General features: G+C 51.1%; 1 protein-coding gene across 7 annotated transcripts in view; it reads right to left on the bottom strand.

Annotated features, from left to right (window-relative positions):
• Positions 1-23,682, bottom strand: part of C10H21orf58 (chromosome 10 C21orf58 homolog) — a 48,304-nt gene that overhangs the window by 4,918 nt on the left and 19,704 nt on the right. For all 7 annotated transcript variants that reach the window (XM_045032456.1, XM_045032458.1, XM_045032454.1 and 4 more), the window contains 5 exons: positions 21,713-21,770; positions 18,925-18,998; positions 17,512-17,655; positions 5,188-5,302; positions 1,943-2,082 (listed from right to left, as the gene is read on the bottom strand). In XM_045032456.1, the coding sequence (XP_044888391.1) occupies positions 1,943-2,082; positions 5,188-5,302; positions 17,512-17,655; positions 18,925-18,998; positions 21,713-21,770 (531 nt within the window). The remainder of the gene's footprint in view (positions 1-1,942; positions 2,083-5,187; positions 5,303-17,511; positions 17,656-18,924; positions 18,999-21,712; positions 21,771-23,682) is intronic.

The raw sequence follows: 23,682 nt of genomic DNA, 5'->3' as shown, positions 1-23,682 counted from the left end.
GGGGCAGGCTGGGGGGCAGCCGGATGGGATCTCTCTGGCAGTGCTGGGACGCTCGTAGTGCACTACTCCCCCTTTAAGACTGTGCTGCAGTGTCCTATGAGCACCCTGATTTTCCTCGTGTGTCCCCCTATGAGCACAGGCGTACCCGCCCTCCCCAGCCCCGGTCACACTGGGCTCTGCTCTGGGGTGTGGTGCAAATGCCACTCCATAACAAACCTGGCTGAGAGCAGGCACAGCGGAGAAGAGTCATGCTTCCCCTAGTGCGATACTCTGCCACTTGGCAGTGGCTGCTGCAGAGCTTGTCCTGAAACAGGAGAGCCGACAGCTGCTCTTAAACACTGGAGAACGTCTGATGTCTAGAAGTGGGCTGAACAGGTGCAGAAAATGCCAGCTCCGCCCACCACAGCTGAAGCTGATCAGGTACAGAAGGGGGTTGGGCTGTGTAAGCCATCCGTTAGAGCTGGAAATAGCACCCAGTGAAGGTGTTACCAGCCGGGCCAGTGTTACAAGCTGAGATGTGTGTGGTGATCGTCTTAGCACAAGGGGGCCAGAGAGCATCACGCCTAAGTGACGCCGGGAGCCAGAGCACTTGCTGCTCTGTGCGCAGAGAGAAAAGAAAAGGCCCTGGCACTCATGCAGGTCTGAAATGGGGAGGGAAGCCCAGGGCATCTCTCAGCACAGCATGAGGTGGCCAGTGGAACTCCCAAATTAACTGCCCTTCCTGCTTAGATTGGAAACCCCTCCAAGCAGGGGCTGGGGTAACATTTTCAAACGCACCGCAGTGACTTAGGTTCCTGTGTCACCTTTCAGGTGCATCTCACCTACGGGATTTAGGTACCTAACTCCACCATTGAGTTCAATGGGAGTTAAGTGTCTTGATAGGTTTAATAATCTGGGCCTTAGGCACTTAGAGCCAGATTTGTAAAGGGATTTAGGTGCCTAAAGATGCAGAGAGGCACCTAGGGGGATTTTAAGATGAGCTGAGGATCCTAACTCCCATTGACTTTCAATGAGACTGAGGCTCCTAAGTCACTTAGGGCCAGAGTTTAAAGGTATGAAGGCACCTGACTCCTGTGGATTTCAGTGGGAGTTAGACAAATCTTTATCTGGCCCCTAGTTGCTTTTGGAAAATCTTCTCTGTCTCTACACATGTGGGTGTGGCCAGCCCCGAGCACACAGGGCCCTGATCCTGACTGCGGTCTCTAGGCACCACCACCACATCAGTGCTTCCATTCCAGCCCATCGCAAAGCGCCACGCCAGACTTTCCCATTACGGGTTCCAGCAAAATAAGCTTTCAGGAAATGGAAGGCCTATAGAAATAGTCCCATGAATTTAAATGCAAGTGTCTGCCCCAGCCTGCAGCAGACTCCCAGGTTCCCAGCCTCCAGGCAGCATGTGGGCAGCTGGGAAGTGGGCTCTTCCCTGGATGACTGAATGTTTTCTTATATGCAATTCAGCTACACGCTTAGGGCTGAGTGTGCCCAGCCTGCAGGAATGCAGAAGGAACCCACACATTGCCAAACACAGTCTGGCCCCAGGCTTGTACGAGGCCAGCGCTGGGCAGAGAGGAGGTGAGGTCGTGGCAGAGCAGAGCTGGCCTGCTGTGGAGGGGGGAGCATACACTGTCCGCCCTATCCCAGGGTGGCACAGCAGCTGAACTCCTCCGTCACCCCAGGCAGAGCCAGGAGACATGCGCCGGGGCCAGGTTCAGCTCCAGAAGACGCCATCCAGCCTGAGCTCATCCCATAGGTCAGCCAGCTTATGCAGTGCCCTATAACGCGCTTCCATGGGCAATGGGTTCTGAAGCTGCATTCAGGCCCAGATATTCAAAACGCGCTCCCCACCCCCCAGGCCCTGCACCGGCATGTAGAGATCAGCTCCCCCTCTCCTGCCCCAGCATCTGCTTGCTCGGGGAGCTCTTTGAAGGGTGAATGTCATTACCTGCTGGGTGTGCTGCAGCAAGGGTGACCCGGTCCCACCGGGCTGTGAGAACGCCATCGGTGGCAGAGCTTTCAGCATCATGTTCTGCATAATGATCTGGTGCATCTGAGCGTTCTGCATCAACATCATCTCCACCATGTCTGGGAACGGACAAATCCCAAAGGGAAAGGAAGAACATTGCCAGGGAGAGACAGTGGGTCAGATCCTTAGCAGAGTGCCCAGACAGCTCTGACTTAGGGAAGGCAGCTGAAAGGGGATCTTGAAAGGGCCTTTCACACTTGGAAGAGGAGAATTTGAATAGACACCACTATCTCCTTGGCCCGTGACTGCCCTTTATGGCAGATACTTAGGGCTGGATGAGAGCGTTCAGGCTCTCAGCCCAGCTTCGTTTTTCCCTGTCTCTGCGAAGAAGCCCTCACTACGTGTTTGTGACCCAAACTAAGGCAAGCCTCACTGGCTGGGTTTGTCCAGACTCTCAGACGGAGGCGGATTCAGAAGGGGCAGACCCTCGCTGACCAAAGCCCTGCACATGCAGGTCCAAAGAGGCTCATCACAAGGGTTTGCATAGGAACCAGCTCCTACGGCTTTACAGGCCAGAAAGTCCCACAAGGTTCCCGTTCAAACACCTGGTTTGCCTGTGGCTGAAACACGTCACCGACGCAGATTCACAATTCAGTGTCACTGGATTCCTGCCCGTTTGGACCAAGAGCACATTCCCAACCCGCAGGGTAACTGCGGGAGTGTAGCCGGGTGAACACCCGCTCCAGCCCTGAAGTGGCTGGAAAAGCCCTGCAGAGGGCTGGGGCTGGGCAAGGGAGTAAAACCCCGGCTGATGGGGGAAGTGGCTGCAGCTGGGGCCACGCCCCAAACTGAGCGGCAGGGCTTTATAAGAAGGCCAGGGCAGCCAGAGGGAGGAGTCTCTCTCTGGCTGGAGAGGGAGACAGGCCTGGCTGCTGGGGAACTCACCCAGGGGACCTAGAGGGAGGCAGGGCTGGGGAAAGGCTGTAGGAGCTGGGAAGCCCCAGGCTGCAGGGCCTGGTCCTAGTCCCACCTAGGCATTAGACTTGCAGGGGGGCAGCCTGAGGGTGAGTAAAGGCAGCCAGTCCAGACCCCTTGTCCCCTGTGATGATTGGCTGATACACTGCAGTCCGCCCCGGGGCGCGGGGGCTAGACAGTGACTGGCAGTAGCCACGACTGAGGCAGTGTGAGGATAGGGGGTGGGGTTCCCTGGGGTGGGGAAACCCAGAGACTGTGGGGCACTGCAGGAGGCAGAACCCTGGGATAAGGGCACTGGGGTCCTGGGAGGGACACAGGGGCCAACGGCAAGCGGATCACCAGCCTGCAGAGGGCGCTCCTGGGTCGAAGAGCTAATTCCTGAGGACGACCAGCAGGAGGTGCCGCAGGGGTGAGTCTGCACCGTGCTACAGGGAGGTACAAGACTGATGCAGCCATGGGGACTGGGACAGTGTGCTCTGTTCTTTGTTTTTCCAGATGAATCAGAGAGGTCAGCCTGAGAAACCCCTTGACAACAGCTTCTGCCGGGCTAGCCCTGCTGGCCACAGAGCACAACCACAGCCAACCAGGGCACAGGAGGATACTACATGCTTTCCATTGAATGACCTATCCCAAGAAACCAGCCTTGTGCTGCCAGTTGAAGCCTGCCCAATTCTGTGGGAAGCCAGGTAGAGAAAACGTTTCACAAAAAGCTCCTTGTGGGCAGTTTGCAGGAACAAGCACGGCTGGGTCCCAGATGTCGCACAAACATGAGCTGAGGCAGTGGGGAATTTTGCAGGTTAAGTCAAACAGTTCCTGGCGCTCTCATGAGAACCCACACAAAGTGAAAGTGAAAGATGGTCTGCACCTACTCCCTGGAGCCCAAACCACTGTGCGACACGCAGCTGCAGTACAGGCCTTTGTCTGGGACCTTCGTTTGTTGCCATGAAAATGATTAGGAGACCTCAAAGTGAGCATCATCCCTTCACTGCAAGATCACACAGGGAGAGCTGCTGAGGGACAAACTGTTAATCACCCAGGGCGTCTATAATCCGAAAAATCTGACTGCAAATTTTAGGGAAAAAACAAGGGGAAAAAGAAAAAATTTCTTAAATGTTTGTTTAAACATCTTGTCCAGCTTTGAGACATTAAACTGTCACCCTGAAATTTCTTTCCATGTGGACTTAAAAATGCATCTAGAGTATATATCCACCTTGAACCAAGCACCCTGGTATCTTGGCCCCAGAATCAATTCAACCACAACACAAAAACAATTAAAGTAACCCGTTTTTTCATTTAACTGGACATACTGAGCCTATTTCATCCCTGGGGTAAATGCATCACCTTTGGGGAATTAGAGAGACAAGATGGGTGAGGTAATAGCTTTTACTGGATCAACAGAGCTCTGTGTGGCTCAAAAGTGTCTCTCTCACCAGCAGAAGTTGGTCCAATAAAAGCTATAACCTCACCCAGCTCATCTCTCTGATATCCTGGGACCGAAATGGTTACAAGAACACGGCATCGAACTTCAGGGTCGTCGGACATAGAAGTGGTCCATTTTGTTTTAGAAAATAAATTGATTTAAATAAACCAGAGACTTTATTAAATCCCCAAGCAACAGACTGGAGTTGCTCTCTGATGTTTTCATTTCCCTGCAGTACCAGGAAAGCCCATGCAAAAACCTGAGTTGGGGAAAGAAGCCCAGGTATTAGCTCCATGTGCTATTCTTGGACCTTGCCAACCTCCATTGAGAAACACACAACGCATTTGTTTATGTGCATGCAGGGTAGCACATTCAGCTGCCTCCTCGTGTTTCCAATGACAGGCTGTTCCTACACATTTTAAAATAAAGGCTTGTATTGTACGAAGGAGAATGGACAGTGGGTACAAAAACCCTGTTTGCTTATTTTAGCATTAGTTTGTAGCTAATCAGTATCTTCCCTTGTGCTGTTCTACTTCCCCTAAACCCCCTCCACAATTAATGTGGTTTTTACCAAATGTATAGTGCCTCTCTGTCTGTCGCAAGATAAAGTGCCCAGCAGCACTAAAGTTATTCTAAGTTCCCACGTCAGAGGGTCCAGATATTTGATTGGCAAGGCCAGTAATTCCATTGACAGCCTGGTTGTGCTAGGTCACAAGGTAACTTGAGTGCTGTCTTATGTCATCACAGTGATACTTTCTCCTGCTTTCCTGAGCTCCCTGTGATCTGGGAGCACTGAATGACCCAGCATGTTAGAGTGGCTGATGCTTACCTTCCTTAATGCTTCCAGAGCGGGGGACCGGGAGGGGCTGTGGAGGTGGGATCTGTGTGATGAGAGGTGGCTGCTGAGGATACTGTTGGATGATGGTTGCAGGTTGCTGAGGAATCTAGGAACAAAAGGAAAATAAGAGAAGTCAGGGTTACCATCTGCCTGCAATCCTGGGCTCTCTGGGCTACTGCATTTCATCTTCTGATGCCCTGCGTGCTTCACAGCTGAGCCACACGTTACACCTGCAGGTGTCCAGCTCAAAAATAAGGGTGTGACCCTATGCCCCATATTCTTCATAGAGATATGCTTATGATAAGAATATGGCATAACTAAGAGAGGTTTTATGCAAGATGGGTCATGTGAGGTTGTAACCGTGCCTTCGTGGGTCACAACTGAGAATACTAAATTCAGGACAAACTGCTGAGAAATAGGGCAGACACTCCCCACAAAACTGGTGGTTATTCTCCCATAAGATCTACCAAACCAGCAATAACAGTAAGTTTCTGTTTTACCACACTGGTTAACAAGAAGTCATAAAAGAAGTTTCCTTAGGCATTCCAGTCCCTGTATCACCACTAAAACACTAGACTTTAAGATGAGTGGTTCTTTACAACCAATTTCATCAAATGAAAGGCTCTTCTGATCTCAAAGGACCAACCACACACCAGGTCAATATTTAACTGAGATCTTACCCATTAATCACGCTGTTGCCAATCCTTTAGTATCTAATATCTAAAGGTTTATTTATGGGCAGGTCTACATGACAGCAGGGATCGACACTCTGAGATCAATTCACCATGGTCGATTTTGCGGGTCTAGTAAAGACCCGCCAAATCGACTGCAGATCGCTTTCCAGTTGATCCCTGTACTCTACCCTCGATGAGAAGAGTAAGGTAAGTTGATGGGAGATTTTTGTCCATTGACCCTCCATGGTGTAGACCTCGTAGTAACTAGACCTATGGTACGTCGACTCCAGCTTCTTTATTCACGTAGCCGGAGTTGCGTAACGTAGGTCGACTTACTGCGGTAGTGTAGACATAGCAAAAAGAAAGAAAGGTAGGTAGGTAGGTGAGAGTTAAAATTAGTTAAAGGAATCAAATACATACAATGATTGCAAAGTCATTGGTTCAGGCTTGTAGCAGTGATGGAATAAATTGCTGTCTTAAGTCAAGTCTCTGGTTGCTTCCAAATCATTAGAAGATCCTCAGTCCCTTGGTTAAGATGCTCCCATTAGTATAAGTCCATTGTCCAGAGGCTTGAGTAGGAAAGAGGCAAAATGGAGATGATTCCAGTGCCTTTTATAGCTTCTGCCATGTGGAGGTAAACCCATTGTTCCAAACAAAGCTCTCAGCACAGTGAGTGGACAATCACAGGGAAAAGATGGAGTTTGGAGTTAAACGGGCAAGTCACACGTCAATGCATAATTTCACTTAGTCATAGCAGGAAAGTCCATTAAGTGTAGCTAGGAGTCTCCCATGGTCCATTGTGAGTTAAGTATACGTTGATGAGCCACTTAATTTGAATAGTCCCTTCAAGATGTGCAGGCTAAATACTTTGTGGGCGTTATCCCAGAAGCAACATCTGAAATCCAGGTATAGAGCCAATACTCATAACTCCAAATACAAAAATGATACATACATACAGATAGCATAGTCATATTCAGCGAATCATAACCTTTCCATAGACATCTTCCATGCCACATTTTGTACAAGATTTGTTGCAATTATATCACAGTGGTAGCAACAATGCTCTACATGGTCATATTTTAATCAGATAATGTCACAGAGGTATCATTGGAAAGGTTATGATTTACTGAACATGATTATCCTACTTTTATGCATGTATCATTTCTGTATCTGAAGATACAAATATTGACTATATAACAATTACAACTGTGTTTACACTTGGGGACAGTATGCAGTCAGACAGTATGCAATCCGCCTAGATGGGCAATTAGGAAGGACAATAGGACTTTGAAGATACTAATTTCCCTCCTTCCTGATAAGTTCCCTGGGATGCTGCTTTGACAGGGACACCATCTTGGACTTTTAGTGTTTTTCCATTAAGAGGAGGTGCGGGTCAAACTGGGAAATAAAGGATTCCTGCCATATGCAAATCCTACTTATGGCTGGGGCCTGAGTTAATCTTGGTTCTTCCCCACCCAAGAAGGAAGACTGCTGAAAACACCTGAAGAGAAAGGAACTAAGCTGCGGGGGCGGGGGCTGAGCTCGGGTGAGAAAGGTCTAGCCCAGGAGTGGCCAACCTGTGGCTCCAGAGCCGCATGTGGCTCGTCAGAGGTTAATATGCAGCTCCTTGCATAGGCGCTGACTCCGGGGCTGGAGCTTCAGGTGCCCATTTTCCAATGCTCACTGTTCAACCCCTGCCTCTGCCACAGGCCCTGTCCCCACTTCACGCCTTCCCCCAAGGCCCTGTCTCTTCCCACCCCCTACCCCGAGCCTGCCACCCTTGCTCTTCTCCTTGCTCCCCAGAGCTGCCTGCATGCTGCGTGAGGCACAGGGAGGGAGGGGAGGCGCTGATGGGCGGGTGGCTGGCAGGCGGGGCAGGGAAGCTGATGGGGGCTGCTGACATATTTCTGTGACTCTTTGGCAATATACATTGGCAAATTCTGGCTCCTTCTCAAGCTCAGGTTGGCCACCCCTGGTCTAGCCTGTTAAAGGAATACCTGGAGATTTAAGCTGCAAGCAGAGCAGGTTACCTTCAAGAAACTCTGCAACCTGAACAAAACAACATTTAGGGTGAGAATGTGCTACTGTTAACCAGTTAATTCAATGTATTAAGCTTAGGTTGTGTGTGTTGTTTTATTTGCTCAGCAATCTGCTTTGATCTGTTTGCTCTCCTTTATAATCACTTCAAATGTACCTGTTGTAGTTATTAAACTTGGGGTCTTTTTGTTTATTCTAAAACCAGTTTGTGTAATTCATAACTGGGGGGTAAAAAGCTGTGCCTATCTTCCTCCACATTGAGGGAGCGGACAGATTTCATGAACTTACGCTGTATAGATTTCTGGGCAGTGCCAGACAATATAATTTGGGGTTTATACTCCAGATGGTGTGTGCACCTAAGTGCTGGGTAATTACCTAGCTGAAGCCTTCCCATGCAGCACTGATTTCAGGATCAGTGTCATTCTGCAGCTGGGTGTGTCCCTACCTGTGCGCGTGCTAGACGAGGCTGGAGGGCCTGGCTCAGCAGGACAGGGCGAGGGAGACCAGGCTGGTGGAACGGGCGGGCTCAGTGGAACCCCAGTACATCAGGCGGCACCCCGGAAGGGGGGACACCCTGTCACAAAGGGTCTCTAGGAACTAAGCCTGACCAAGTGTCTAGTTATTAGCTTGCAGGCACAACATGCAGCCTCCCCATCCTGTGTCTGACAACAGGGAAAGCTGAGCCCACGGGTCATGGACACACTTGTAACATCAGAATTCAGCACAGCTCCTACCAAGAGCCTTGTCCCAGTTACAGCCACTGGTGCAGCTGCACTGGGGCAAACCTCCCATTCAGGAGGCAAAGTGGTGGTGGAGCTACCCTGGCATCTCAGATGGGTAACCAGCACTGGTACAAACTGTGGCATATCACAGCTTTGGAGAGGTTATGCTAGAGGTTTGCATCAGTGCCGGGCACCACTGAAATCTCAAGGGCAGATGAGGGTTTATGGTTTAAGTCTGTTTTAAAGGAGGCTTCTTTTGTAATGTACTAGATTCAGATGTGCCAGAAATAGGAGCAGCCCCCCACCGAAGTGAAGTGGAGTTAGCCAGACCTTGCCCCAGGGGCTCAGTGGCACACTGGTGCTTGCGGCCTCCCCAGGCGGAGAGGATGAATGCCAGGGTCACATGACTAAAAGCCAGGCCTGCTGGGCTATGAGAGCAGCCTGTGGCTAAAGGGAAAGGGGGTCTGAGGGAGTTGTCAGGAACCATGTAGCTGGGAGGCTCCCAGGGAAGGGATGGGGACATGTCCCTGAGCAGGAGGTTCCAGGACAGACAGCTGGGTTGCTTAGGGTTCCCGTGGCTGGGAACCATAGTAGAGGGTGAGCTGGACTCCTGCTAGGGGCCCAAGCTGTGAGGGGTGCAGTGAGTTCTGTAGATCAGGGAAGGAGGGAATTGTTAGAGCGCAGAGGAGTGAAGACAGGGTGGCAGAGGACAGACCATAAGAGGAGAAGGCTGTGCCCAGTGGAAGATTTGGTTTTATGCTGGAGTTAAACCCTGGAAGTGGGGGACTTTCGGACTTAACTGAAGAGCTACATCGCTCCCATGACCTGGGTGTGCTGGGAAACTGAGGCAAGGTCTGACTCCAGCCTTGGAGAGACCTTGCTACATGTCTGCTTAGGCCACAGCTGAATATAGCCCCAAAGAGTCCAGGTTCCCTCATAGAATACTAGGGTTGGAAGGGACCTCAGGAAGTCATCTAGTCCAACCCCTTTCTCAAAGCAGGACCAATCCCCACACAGATTTTTGCCCCAGGTCCCAAAATGGCCCCCTCAAGGATTGAGCTCACAACCCTGGGTTTAGCAGGCCAATGCTCAAACCACTGAGCTATCCCTCATGTCCGTTATCATACCTGGCTTGGCTCCTGGTGACACGAGATGCCATGAGAGGCTGCACCAGGCATGAGGCTGGGGGGCAATAGCATGGCAAACACATCTGCACATCGAAGGCAGCTCACACATGTATCATCACAAGCTTGACTCCATCTCCTGAGGCACCACACAGAGGCGAGGTGAAGAGGCACTCCTTTCACCCGTCCTTAACCCCAGCAGAGCTGTCCTGCGGCCTGGACTGACCAAACCACAGCAGTGCCCTCGTATGCTGGCATTTACCATAACATTTCTAGTTGGGGTCGATGGTATTTATACCAGCAGGCTTTTGACATCCTGGCAAGGGAAGACCCGCTGCTGCTGCTGATGGGAAACGTCTGCTTAGCCCTTAGGGAAGGAGCCAGCTCCCGGGTGGATGTCACTCAGGAGCGGGCTGGCTCCTAGGGTTAGGAGGGGGTCACTGAGGGTGTGTCTACACTGCAGCTGGACACCACGGTTGGCCTGTGCCAGCTGGCTCAGGCTAAGAGGCTGTTTAATTGCGGTGTAGAGATACAGGTTTGGGCTGAAGCCTGAGGTCTGGGACCCTCACAGCTCACAGGGTCCTAGAGCCTGGGCTGCAACGCAAACGCCCACACTGCAATTAAACAGCCCCTTAGCCTGAGCCCCACGAGCCTGAGTCAGCTGGCGTGGGGCAGCCGTGGGTTTTTAACGGCAGTGTAGACCTAGGCACATCCCATACTGCAAATGGCCCAGGTCAGCTGACTCAGGCACGCTACAGCCTGAGCCTGAATGTCTACACAATGTTTAACAGCGCTGCAGCCTGTCAGCTGGGCTGGGCCTGCTGGTGGTCTTTTCTTGCGGTGTAGGGATGCCCTGAGGTGACTGCCAAGGAGGAGGAGGGGTTTATGGCTGCTGGGAGGAACAAGCTGTAACCTACCTTGCCTCTCTCCACCCAGGCACCTGCTCCTCCCCCAGCACATGCTCCTTAGGCGACCCGCCTCCCCCCACCACCGCCGCCGCTGAATCTTGGCCACGTCCCCAGGCTGAGAACCAGCAGCAAGCAGGGCGGGGAGAGGCAGGCTGGGTTGGGTAAGAACTACCATGGACCCGAGTAGCAGGGGGAGCTTGGGGATAGGAACATATTTCATCTCCCATAAAGGGGGCATTGCGGGCAGGCACAGGGGGATGCGAAGTATTGCTTCTGGTGGAGGAGGGAGCGGGGAAGAGGCAGGGCTCCATTTCGGGGGCAGTCAGACGGCCAAGGCACTGAAGAGGAGCATGATAAGCAAGAGCCATAGAGCGGGGATCCGGTAGCTAATGAGCCTGTGAAGCTGTTTACTCATAGAGCAGGTTAGGCCAGCTGGCAGGAGCTGTGCTTGTGCATGTCGGCTTGACACACAATATCACCTATGTTCACTTCTCTGTGAACATGAGGAGAAAACGTGTATAATTTGGCAATGGACAAGGAATGGGGGGATGTAGGTGTGCTGCCGCAATGACGCTGTATAAACTGCCCAGGTTGTGTGGATTTGTCATCACGTTCCCCCTCCCAGTGCTGTGAACACAGCTGCTCAGTCCCCGTCCTGAGTACTGATCTCTGTCCTGCTGCAGGACAGCGGGCTCAGAATGGAGCTGGGATACATCTAGTAACAGTGCTGTCTCCTGCCACCACTGCTGCAATAGCACATAGTGTCTGCAGCTCAGTGATACAGCCTATGCAACAGACACAGTCAGATGCTGCTTGTCTCCTCTGAGTACTGGGTAACAGCTTTAATAACAACTTGGGGATAGCGAGTATTCTCAGAGAAGGGAGCTAAGAGAAATCTCAAGAGGAAACTCTGAGCCAAAGCAATAGAAAAACTAACAACAAAACAGAAACAGCATCTATCCCTGTGACAGTAACTGGGAGCCTACTGGGAACCTCTGCAGATTGTGTGGTTAAAAGAACACACAGTCCCTGTGGGACGTCTAGTGGTGGTGAATACCACCCTTTGGTGTATGATAACAGTCTGTAACCCTGACCCAACAGGAAATAGCAGCACTTCTGTCTCACGCCTTGAGTAGAGGGCAAGAGCATGTGTAATGGTCATTGGTAGGCAGGATCGAACTTGGGAACCGCTGAAGCTTAGTATATGAGCTAAAAGCCCCGTGGCTCTTAGCAAAGCTGTAGCAGACACATCAATCTCAATGGTCTAGGCGCCTCTAGAGCGGGGACAGAGTGCCACACTGAGCAAGCCTGGGTTACACATGTACTGCTAAACAGGAAAGAACTAGAAACACAAACTACGAGTTAGTCTATCCTGTGTGCAGTGGTGGCGCCTTTGCTATAATATGTATTGTTGTAACCTCTAAATGTGTGGAGTTTTCCACACCCATTCCATCTCAGCCCTGCTGGGGCTATTCCGTCACTGCAGAAGGTGTCTGCTTCCATTTGTAAGCAACTTTTTTTTTTTGTTGGCAGATGGGAACACAGATCTCAATACAGTCCCACATGGCCTTTGAAAGATTAATACAGAAATCCAACACTTTGGATGACGTAGGCATGAAAAGGTCATTTATCTCTATCTTCCCTCTAAATCTTGCCCGGCAAGGCAGTCTCAGCACAGGGATGTGCAAAGCCTGCATTACCAGATCACTCTCAGAGTTTGGGGGTAAATTCTGTTGTAATAGTTTGCAGTCAGAGGATTCTACCTAGCCTGAACATCGTTGTAGATATGTCAGACAGCCAGACCCATCTGTTTCAGAGAATCTGGGCCAGATTTCCAAAAGCAGTCTCTAAAATTGCAGACAGTTCTTCCATCGCTATGTTTTTGCATGTGAAAAGCTCCAGTTTGGTCATACAAACTGCATTTGCACACCAGAATCGTGTGGTTCAATGACTCACCCTGATCAAAACCTTAGAATCTTCCCATTTCTCTCCTGTTTCAATCCCATCACCACCTGCAAAGCTCAATTTCACAGTCACCATTTTCCCAACCAATGAGATTCAAAGGCTCAGGTTTTACGGCCCAAAGTGATCATTAGATCATCTAGTCTGATTTCCTGTATAACACAAGCCGGGGGGCGGGGGGGGACAGCTGAGAGGAGAGGAGGCCCAGGCGACCCTGTTTACCTGGACAGAAGACAAAGGGCAGAGGCGGGGCTTGTAGGCAGGTGATGTTGGATGCTCAGCTGGAAAGTGGGGGGATCTCTGGACTGGGGAGGAAGAGCAGGCAGAGCCCAGCAGGATGCAGGAGGGACTTAGATGTACTGTGCTGCAGGAGGCCAGACCTGAGGGCCGTGAACGTTCCTATGCTGTGTTCAGACGCTGAATAAACCCTTCTGTTTTACACTGGCTGAGAGTCGCTCCGGTCTAGAGATCAGGGTTGCATTATTCCCTCTGCCGCCCCGGGGTCCAGAGCGAGTGGACTCCCTGAGGGGGCCCACGGCAAGAGACAGGCATGCTAAAGGCTCAGAGAGGTGCGGTTCCAGGAGGTGGAGGGGCTTAACCCCCGGGAGAAAGTGGACCCCTGAGAAGGGCTGTTGCACTGAAGGGGGTTCCCCCCAGGGACCGTACGGGGCCAAGACTAGGCATGACCTATGAGTCCGTGACAATGTGCTAGCTGAGGATAGTTTGTGGATGCACCCAGTAGACAGTTGGATGCAAGTGCAGGCGCTTTGCGGTGAGTGGCTGCCAGCAATAAAATGAGGGAATTGAAGGAACCAGCGTGGAAATGGCCTATACCCAGCTCCGTAAGAGGGGCCTGGCACATCTGTGCAGGGAGAGAGGGCTGAGCGTGGGGCGGAGCACTAAGGAGCAACTGATGGCTCAGCTTGTAGAGAATGATCAGTCTGAGGAACAAACTCCTGAGGCAGAGTCTGCTCCTGCAGGATTATGACATGGAGGTGGTCCATGTGAGGGGGAGGCCAATGTTATAGCTGATGCTTTATCATTGAGCGGGGCCCCTGAATTTCCCCAGGTCACTGGCTAAGTGATACCACTCAGTTCAGATACGAAGGGGGGAGAGATGTGATGAAGTGGGGGATTTTCTTGTTTTTTTCAGTGGTTTGCATGCAGAGGGGGTGGAACTCAGTTTCCCTGTATGTTACTGGTTTAACGAGGTGATGGGAGAGGGAGTTTGTTGTTAGAGAGGACCAGTGACGGAACTTGGGACCCCGGCCAATGGTCAGGAGAATGGATACCCCAGTGACTGATGACCTGGGGACCGGGAGGCCCAGCTCAGACGTCACAGACGGTTCTGGCCAGTGGGAGGACAATGGGCTGTGGAGAGAAGATCCCGGTGACATGACTAGCCAGTTCCAGCCAGGGGGGACAGAGGACAGCTGAGAGGAGAGGAGGCCCAGGCAACCCTGTTTACCGGGACAGAAGAAAAAGGATAGAGGCTGAGGTTGGGGGCAGATGATCGGATGCCCAGCTGGAAAGTGCGGGGTCTCTGGACTGGGGAGGGAGAGAAGGCAGAGCCCACCTGGATGCAGGAGAGACTTAGATGTATGATGCTGCAGGAGGCCAGGCCTGAGGCCCGGAGAGTTTCCTATGCTGTGTTCAGACGCTGAATAAACCCTTCTGTTTTACACTGGCTGAGAGTCGCTCTGGTCTAGAGATCAGGGTTGCATTATTCTCTTTGGGAGTGGAGGCCCCGGGGATCCAGAGCGAGTGGACTCCCTGAGGGGGCCCACAGTGAGAGACAGGCATGCTAAAGGCTCAGAGAGATGCGCTTCCAGGAGGCGGAGAGGCTTAACCCCCGGGAGAGAGAGGACCCCCAAGAAGGGCTGTCCAACTGAAGGGGGTTCTCTCCAGGACTGTATGGGGCCAAAAGTGGGCATGACCTGTGAGTCCGTGACAGGCACCCAGGCTCTTGCAGCACAGACACATCCCGGCAGGTACATTACAGCTGTGTCCGACCAGTCTCCTGACATGTCACCATGGGGGTTGGGTGTGGTCTTTGCCAAAAGAACTAGCTGATCATCATGGTGTTGATGTTTGGAGAGAGGTTTGTACAGGAAATATTTGAGAGATGTAGAATATTATGTTCCAATGCTGTTGGAGATGAAGCGTGTCACCTGAGGGGGTCGGGGGCCGGGTCTCAGCTAACTCAATCAAAACTCTGATCACCAGATGCAGAGCTGAGCATTTACAAAGAACCCCAAGAAAAGACCCAGAATAGGGGACCCTCAGGGCTGAGCTGAAGGTAATGAAACTCCCTGATTATGAAACGAGTCACAGTCTGGGGCTGTATAAGAGAAGAGGAAAGGGCACAAGATATTATCTGTGATGGAGGAGATACTCTTCCAACGCAAGTGTCTCATGAAAAGTGGATCCCAGCTCCTGGGACTGGACGAGTGCTGTAAGGATTGACTGTAGGGCGAGACATACCTTATTGGCCAGGAAAGTATCTTGTTAATAAGTACAGGCTATAGATTGTTTTATATTTTTCTTTTACCTGTAACCTTATGCTTCAAAAGACTTTTGCTACCTTTGATGTGACTCTTTAACTCAAGCTTTGTTAAATAAATTCCTGTTTGGTTTCACTATCAACACGTCTGAGTGCCTTGTGCTAAGGAGAGCGCTGAACTGAGGTGAAGCCAGTAAACTAGGGTGCTCTGCTTGCACAGAGCCAGTGGACTGCTGCACACTGCAGGTTCCAGAAGACAAGGCTCTGTGCATTGGTCTGTAACAAGGTGGGGTGTGCTCACTGAAGGCCTGCAGAGGGGAAGAGCGAGGCTCGCGGAGCCAGGGGCAGCACACTTGTGCTGCTGGCAGAGTTGTGAGGATTTCCCTCAGTGGGCCCAGACTAGACTCTCTCATGCTGTAAGCAGGTGGTAGTGATTCACCCTGGACACCTTGGGGAACCCCCAAGAGCATCACAGCTCCCCTAAAATGGATGGGGAGAGATAGGTGCCTCCAAATGCCATTCACAAAAGCCACTGAGGCTGAGGCCCATGAGCTGCAAGTGTGTTTCATGTGTGATTCAATTATTAACCAATCAGGATGCTTTTACCATGTTATTAACCAATTGTAGAATACTTGGTCAGTCACTTTGCTGTGAGAACATGTGTGTATATAGCAAATGGAACAGTGACCCCACACTACTGTGGCTCTTTTAGGTAATACTGATCGCCTATTCGGCTCCTGAACCCCCGAGGACTGAGTCGCACTGCCCTCGCCCAATGGTTAATGGTGGATCGCTGTTCAAATCCTTTCTCCCCCCTCAGTCAAAAGGGAGCTTGAAGGGGAGTCTCCCACATCGCCAGTGAGTGTCCTGACCCATTGGGCCTCCTTTTCTCTCTCCCGTCTTGTAGGAATTGGCCTGAGGGGCCCAGTCCAGTAGGTGACTGCTAGAAATGCCTCCCAGACGAGGCCCTGCACATGACTTACGTGGCAAAGGCCTATCTGCCCTGGGCTTTTGAATCGCTCTGGGGCTTAGGTTCTGGTGGCCCTGAGGGAGGCAGACACGCACCCATTCAAAGAATGAAACACAGGTGCTCAAGGAACTTTTTGTGGCAAAAACTTAGGTGCCGAGTGAGTTTAGGTTCTCCAGGGTTCCGTGGAAATGTTGTGAAGTGAAGTGGTGCCTCAAACTGGGACTGAAGTGCCTAAATCCCAGACTTAAACACCTAAGTACTTTTGTGAATCTAGGCCTGCTCAGCCAGGATTTTGATAGCAGCCTTGCTGTGAGGAGCTGGGTGCTGTACTTGTCTCTTATAGCTAAGTGTGGTAGGGCGGCTGTCCTACACAGGGAAATGGAGGCTTAAAGCAGCCCTCAGGGAGGCTGCGCAAAACCCAACCAATGGAGGGAGGGCTTCTAGAGAGCCAATCAGGAGAAGGTTTATTGGAGCAGCCAATCAGGGCCGGGGAGGGCCATATAAGAGCTGCTCACCAGAGCAGAGTCAGTCTCTCCCTGGAGTGTAGGGGAGAAGGACTGGCTGCCTTAGAGGGGTACCTTAGCTAGAGCGATGCTGGGCAGGGTCAATAGGGAGCTCCAGCCTGAGGCCTGCCAGACTGAGGCCCCTGATACAAAGGGCCAGGAAGGTGCTCAGGGAAATAGGCAGTGGGAGTTGGAGGCACAGCAGCACGTGGCTGCCAGCTATAGCGTCCCTGAGTTGAGGCCTGGAGTAGTGGGCAGGCTCAGAGCACACACACACACACACCCCCGCTCACTTGCTACAGAGGGGGTGGCCAGTATTCAGACTGCAGTTTATTCCTTGAGGTGAGGGGCCAGACCGAAGGCTACAGTAGGCCTCAGCGGCAAGTGGCTGCACTAGAGACAGCCGGTTCCCCCTGGAGGGGGGAGAAAGTGGAGTGGGGCACAGCCGGAGGGCTGTACCCAGAAGAGGACACTGTGGTCTGGGGAGTGACTTGGCTCTTAGAGGGGGAGCAGAAGTGATGGCAGTGAGACAGCACTAGAGGAAGGTGCACTGACAACCAAGAGCTATTTCCCAGCACACCCAGCAGGAGGTGCTGAGGAGTCATCCCCCCCCTCACACGAAGGTTAATATTTTGTCATGGTTATGTCAGTAAAAGTCACTGACAGGTCACGGGCAATACACAAAAATTCATGGAAGCCTGTGACCTTTCTGTGCCTTTTATTAAAAATAGTCGGGGGCTGGCTGCTGGAGGAGACTGACAGCTCTGGGGCTCCTGCCACTCTGAGCACAAGCTGAGGCAGATAATGTCACAGAGGTCACAGAATCCATGACCTCCATGAGAAAATCTTACCCTTACTTATAGCATGTACTGTTGGGGGTACGCACTGGTACTGACATGGGGAAGATCTTACTGTCTGCTGGATGATCCTTGGTGGTTCTGGTGCAGGCGCCAGAGGGGAAGGCAGGTAAACAGGTACTGGCTCAGGTCTATACTTCTTTCTGTGGCCTCCTGCCAACATATAGGGCTGTGAAAATTCTTCCAAAAGGTGCTGCTCCTGAAAGATCAAAGTGACACAGGAGCTCTTGTTAGAGAGAGAAAGAACCCTGTGCAGTAAAGGCAGGAAACACGAATACATTTGCAGGGCTACACTTGGCCAGCCCTGATGTAACTCTAGTGACTCCACACCAGGGATTAATTTGACCCACAGTGGCTCCACAGCCACTCTGAAGATTGGGGAAATGGGGTGGGGGGGATTCCTTTCCCTCTGCCCCATAGAGAGACCCAGGGCCGGTGCTACCATGAAGGCAAACTAGGCGGTTGCCTACGGTGCCAAGATTTGGGGGTGCCAAAAAGCGGTCCCCCCAATTTTTTTTACAGCTGTTCCTCCCCAAGTGCACGGTCGCTGCTCTACTTCTGCCTCCCAGGCTTGCAGTGCCAATCAGCTGTTTGGCACTGCAAGCCTGGGAGGAGAATTAGAGCTGGGGCGGCGTGCTCAGGGAGGACACGGAGCAGAGGTGAGCTGGGGTGGGGAGGTGCTGCATGGCTCCCTGGGCGGGGGGAAGTGTCGGGGGGTGCCTCAGGGCAGGGGGGGAGCTGCCGCAGGGGGGGCGCCTCAGGGTGGAGGGGGAGGGGGGGCGGGGAGCTGCTGGCAGGGGGTGCAAGGTGGAAGTTTCGCCTAGGGCGCGAAACTTCCTTGCACCGGCCCTGGAGAGACCCAGCTCATGACCTAGTGCTTGAGCCATGTACTGGAAGAGGGGATCTGCCCCAGCAATGCTTGGTTTTCAAGGTGAAGTCACAGGACATGACTGGCTAACTGGAAACATCCCAAAGCCTGGTCAGTCTCTGCACGGCACTGCTATGGTGTGCATTGATTGCCTTTTTGGGCAAATGCTGCTTTCTCCTCCCTTCCCCCCAGCTCTTCTAGGGATACTCAGTTCCCTGGCTGCCTACAAGCCCCATAATACATGGCTCCATTAGCAGCTGCCATACAACAAGTTCCCAAAGAATCTTAGGGGGTGATCTGGATGTCTGGAGCATGACCTGGGGCCCAAGGGTTGGACCCACTTCCACAGCATTTCCCGCAGTATCCCAGGAATATGGTAAAAGAGCACTCATGAATTTTGCTTCCCTTTTACATTCTTCTCCAAGTTCAATCACCTCTGATACAGGGATCCCAAGAAAAATGCAGTCCCTGAGCCTCCCAGTACCAGCATAGTCTGGTAACTGCTATTGCAATTGCTACTGTTCATTGTGATTCACAGTCCAAGATACTGTTTAACTACTGAAATCCCCAACAGCAATCACCTGGTAGTGAAGCCCTTACCCTAAGCTTGTGCAGGAGGTCTTTCCTTCGTCTCAGCGCATTCTGCAGTGCGTCCTCGTGTCCATCGTTACTCCCTGAAAGAGGAATCTGATAGACTCTGTTGCCTCCTTAAAGGATAACTACGAGAAAGGGCTGTTCTAGCAGTTACCGTAGTGGGTTAACTCTAGAAAATGTGATACTCGGTTGTTACAATTACTTTCCAGGCAAAAAAATTTATTTTCTGTTAATTTTCCTGACGATCCTGTCCCAAGAACGAGCAAGGATTTTATTGTAGGAGCACAGCTCCAGCCCCAATCACTGTGCAAAGTTAATATCACCTCTTCCAAAGCTAAACTGCAATCAGCTTGTATTATAAAGTCCTATTTTTAACTTCTCTAGGGCAAAACTTTGTCTGGGAAACTTAATTTGGCCTGATGTTTTCTGTATTTACTCTGAAGACAAAGGACAAAGTGCAAAGTCTGTCAAAATGACCCTCTTTTGAAATGGTGACTTGTCTAACGCATCTCATTCTAGCTCAGAAATGGCTTCTTAACTGCATGGAAATTTTGAGGTGATACTAAGTCCTCTTGCAAGGCTGATTTTGAACTCTTAAAATTCTGTGTGCTTTCAGATATGCAGGATAAGTCTCACTGACAGCTGCAATTTGTTCTGAAGAGTTTGAACAGTTCTTTGCCATTAAGACTTAAAGTTCCTTTTAAACTTTTTGCTGAAGTATTTGAAGTTTTTGTCCTGCTGTCAGCCCACTGAACTTGCATCACAAAATCCAGCCTAAAAGGAAGTGTTACTGGATGCACATAGATACTCAGTTAATTTTTAATCCATGTACAGCATAGTGATGAGTGATATGTATGTGTAGATTCTGGCTCATGCAACAGGCAGTCTTCATGATCTGGAATCCTACCATGCTTAAGAAATTGCCATGATTTGCAGGGCCACCGAGAGCGGGTTCGGGCCCCGGTGAAAAACAGGGCTGACGAACCAGACCACTGGGCCCCGGTAATTTGTACTCCCCCCGCCCCCCCCGTCGGCCCTGATGATTTGAAACCTAGATATGAGTCTATATTGCTGGAGCTAGGGAAGAAGAGAAAGTTGGTGGATAACAGATACTATGGCAGACCCTATCACTGGCAAATGGTTTCAGTAAGAAAAGCACAGACTTACGGGATGTTTCACTTAAACACTGAGTTCCCATAGACAGGAGGTCCCCTTGGCCCTTACATCACCCCAATATATTTGTATCACTTGTGCATGTTATCTGACTTTCTTTGCACAAGTTTCACAGCAACCTGGGGAATACAGATGTTGGTTTCCAATTGCATCTGCTTGGCCAGCACTGCTTACTCGCTGGGTTTAATAATCTGTCACCCTCTCTCCCCCATTTGATTCACATTCTAGAAACCGTGATCTGAGTTCTGCTCTGTGCAGCTTTGCTGGTGCAAAACAGGCCAACACTGACTTAGCAGGTGACTGAAGGATTATTCCTGCTTAGTGGCTCCTTTACACACACTCCGTCATGACTGCTGGGGGTATGGCCTCTGCTACACTAAGCGCTGCTCAGAAACAGCTGAGGATCTGGCCCTGTCTGCTCTTTTAGACACAGACAAATGAAATGGGGGGCGGGAGAGGAGAAATTCCAGCAATCAAAAGGCTGCCTAGTGCACTGTGCCCTTCCTCATCACCCGCTGGAACAATTGGTATTTCATCCCAGCACTGATTTCAAGCTGGATCACTGTTGAGTGGCAAATGCTTTCCTCCCATTGAGGGCTGTGTCTTCACCCTGCCCCAGCTCCTGCTGGCCTGTGGATCTGAAGGCAGAGCGGCTGTCTTAGTGTAAGCAGGAGAATAGGCCCGCTATTGTGGGGAACTTTCCTGGCTTATACGCTACCCCGGTGAAATGGGCTAGCACTCCCACTTCCTTTACCCAGAGGCCTGCCTGACCTCAAGGGCTCCCCTTCCACGATCCCCCTCCAAGTCTGGCCTGCAAGGCCTCTCCCTGCGCTGAACCTGCTGCCCAGAGTCCCCCTCACTCTCCCCAGCTGCTCCCCGCACCCGGCTCCGGACTGCTCCAGCTCCACTCGGCTTCAGCACTCATGCTGCTGCTCTGCCTCCAGCTCCCTGGGCTGCTTCTCTAGCCTCTCTGGCTCTGGTTGCTGCAGCTCTGCTCCCAGCACAGGTCTGCTCTCTGGGCTGCTTCTCTGGCTTTTGTTATTGCAGCTCTGCTCCCCAGCTCAGATTGGGCTCCAGCTTTCTCCTGAGCTCAGCTCCACTCTGTGACCCAGGCAGCTCCAGCTCACATGGACGGGGGCCTCCTGACTCTCTCATTAGCCTGCCTGCCCTGTCAATCAGGCTGACCTGGAGCATTGGCCTCTCCCCCTTGCCCCTGATTTCCCATTGACCCCCAGTCTCAGGGTCCTGATTTCCCATTGACCCTTCCCCTTTCTTTTGGCACTGGGAGCCAGCCAACCAAAACCCCTCACTGAGTTTTAGTAAGGGGCCAGCAGTCCCCTTACATTAGGGTAGACAGCTGTACAAGATGCCTAGACTGAGGGAAGGTAGCACCAGAAGGAGTTTGAAGCCACTTTCCTGTCACACTGTTAATATTCCTAACGACATAGGGTGCTTTCTGACTGCCTCACTGGGTGTGGTGGGTGAGAGCAGAGATGCATCTTCTAGATTTGAAGGCTGGAAGAGACCATTGACCTGCTGTGTAGCCCAGGCCCGAGAACACCACTCAGTGATGGCTACATCACACTATGATCTGAACTAGAGCAAATCTTTGATCTCTTACTTGCTGTGGAGAGGGGTGACTCAACATTCTCCAGGGTCTCACGTTCGTTTTCTAGTTTCTGTGGATAAAACCATTGTGAGAATTGATTAAAAGTCAGGGACTGAGGCTTACAAGAATATCCAGGATATCCTGCATGACAAACACACTTTTGGGACACAAGGAAATAAAATGGAGTTGGAGAGAAGGGACACCTCTCACTTCCTGCTAGTCATGCTTATTGTGCATCCGCAATAGAAAAATCAATCCCGTACAGAGCTACTAGCCACATCCCGTACAGAGCTACTAACCACACCAGTCCCATAGTGACAAATTAGGGTACTTCGAAGACAGTTTGGATATTAATATAATGTGAAAGGAAGCCTCAGTCTCATCTGCTGCAGAAGCTGCAGAAGGTCATGTGGAAGAGAAGAGAGGTCATGTGGAAACTGCTATATTGCCTGCACATCACCAGAGAATCCCCTTACACAGAGGTGATCCACCCAGGGCCAGGGGTAAGTGGCCCTAAAGGCAGCATTGTCCTGGCAGAGCCAAGGACCAGGGTCAGCTGGATTTTTTTTTTTAATTTAACGTCACTGATTTCAACAAGCTCAAGCACCTCTAAACTACACACAGGGAAAAACAAAGAGCTTGAAGTAAATGGGACCGGAGGGAGCTCAGCAGGGCACAGGATCCAGACCTTTTTTGGGACTTTAACTATTCTCCCAAATGTACTATAAGGTAGAGACACAGCGTAGAAAGCCACGTCCAGTGAAGGTTTAAATGAAAGGCACACGGTTATTTGAGAACATAGGACAAATATTTGTCCTATTTCACGTGTTGTGCACATAAAGTAGCTGCTAGGGTGGTGCTTCTCAACTTATTTACCACTGTGGGCCCAGCTGCAGCTCTCCGTGTTATGTGGGCTGCATCCACACAATATATACAGTACCTGTATGGCTCTGAGGCTGGCACAGGGGCTGCAGCAGTGGGCTGATGGGCCACAGGTTGAGAACACTATGCTAGGGAGACAGGGCGAATGAAAGGCTCTGTCTTTTTACAACTGCAGCTGCTGCCTTCTCCCAGGCTTGCTGCATGTATTTGCCCCCACGCCCCGCATGGGGTTGTTGCCCATCGCTGGAACCCTGTGGGGACCCCTCAGAAGGCTCTAGCTGTTGCTGGGACCCTGCCCTCCCATGCAGCCTCCCCCCCTCTGGGGAGCTGGCATCTCTGCTTGCCCCCTTTGCACCACACCCCACTTTTTTTTGACAAAAGTGGGCATTTCTCCCATTGGCAAGAGCAAACTGATGAAGTCAGCAAGAGTAAACGTGACAAATGCCTCCTTTTGGGAAAAAAAAAGTTGGGATGGCCAGGACAGGGCTTAAAAAGGGGACTGTCCTGGCCAAAATGGGACGTATGGTCACCCTACCCCTTTCCCTTTAGTTGGGGCCTGAGGTGAGCTCTGCAGTCCTCCAGAGGGTCCTCCAGCACACACAGGGAAGGGAAAACATGACCATCCTTCTACCCCTAGGCTAAAAGACAAGAAGAACCTTGGGGTGTACACCCCCCCATAAAGAAAGAAAATGATTGATGCCATTTTTAAATATTACAAAAAAGCAGAATGCACAGGTAAAACGAGGACCCCTTTAATACACAAACATGTGGGCAGCTTGGCTGTCTGCTTGGAATGATTAGAAGTGCAGGTACTTTCCTCCTGGCATATCTTGAGGTAAAATATAATCACAGTTAAAAAAAAAAAGTCTAGGTCTTTGCTGAATTTCCTTTGCCTAAGGCAGAAGAAGCAAAGGCCCTGGATCTGTGAGGTGCAACAGAAACATTAAACCAAAAATGATCAAGACCTGCATCTCATCAAAAAATGTGTATGCTTTCCAAGGGAGCATTTCCAGGGAATACAAGCACCCAAATGATTTTGTTATTGTTGTTTGCTAATCACAGGGAATCATGGTACAGAGCTGAATTCTAATGGAGTAACT

The sequence above is a fragment of the Mauremys mutica genome, chromosome 10 (assembly GCF_020497125.1).
Source record: "Mauremys mutica isolate MM-2020 ecotype Southern chromosome 10, ASM2049712v1, whole genome shotgun sequence".
NCBI classification, from domain to species: domain Eukaryota; kingdom Metazoa; phylum Chordata; order Testudines; family Geoemydidae; genus Mauremys; species Mauremys mutica.
This window is presented reverse-complemented; position numbering and strand designations above follow the sequence as displayed.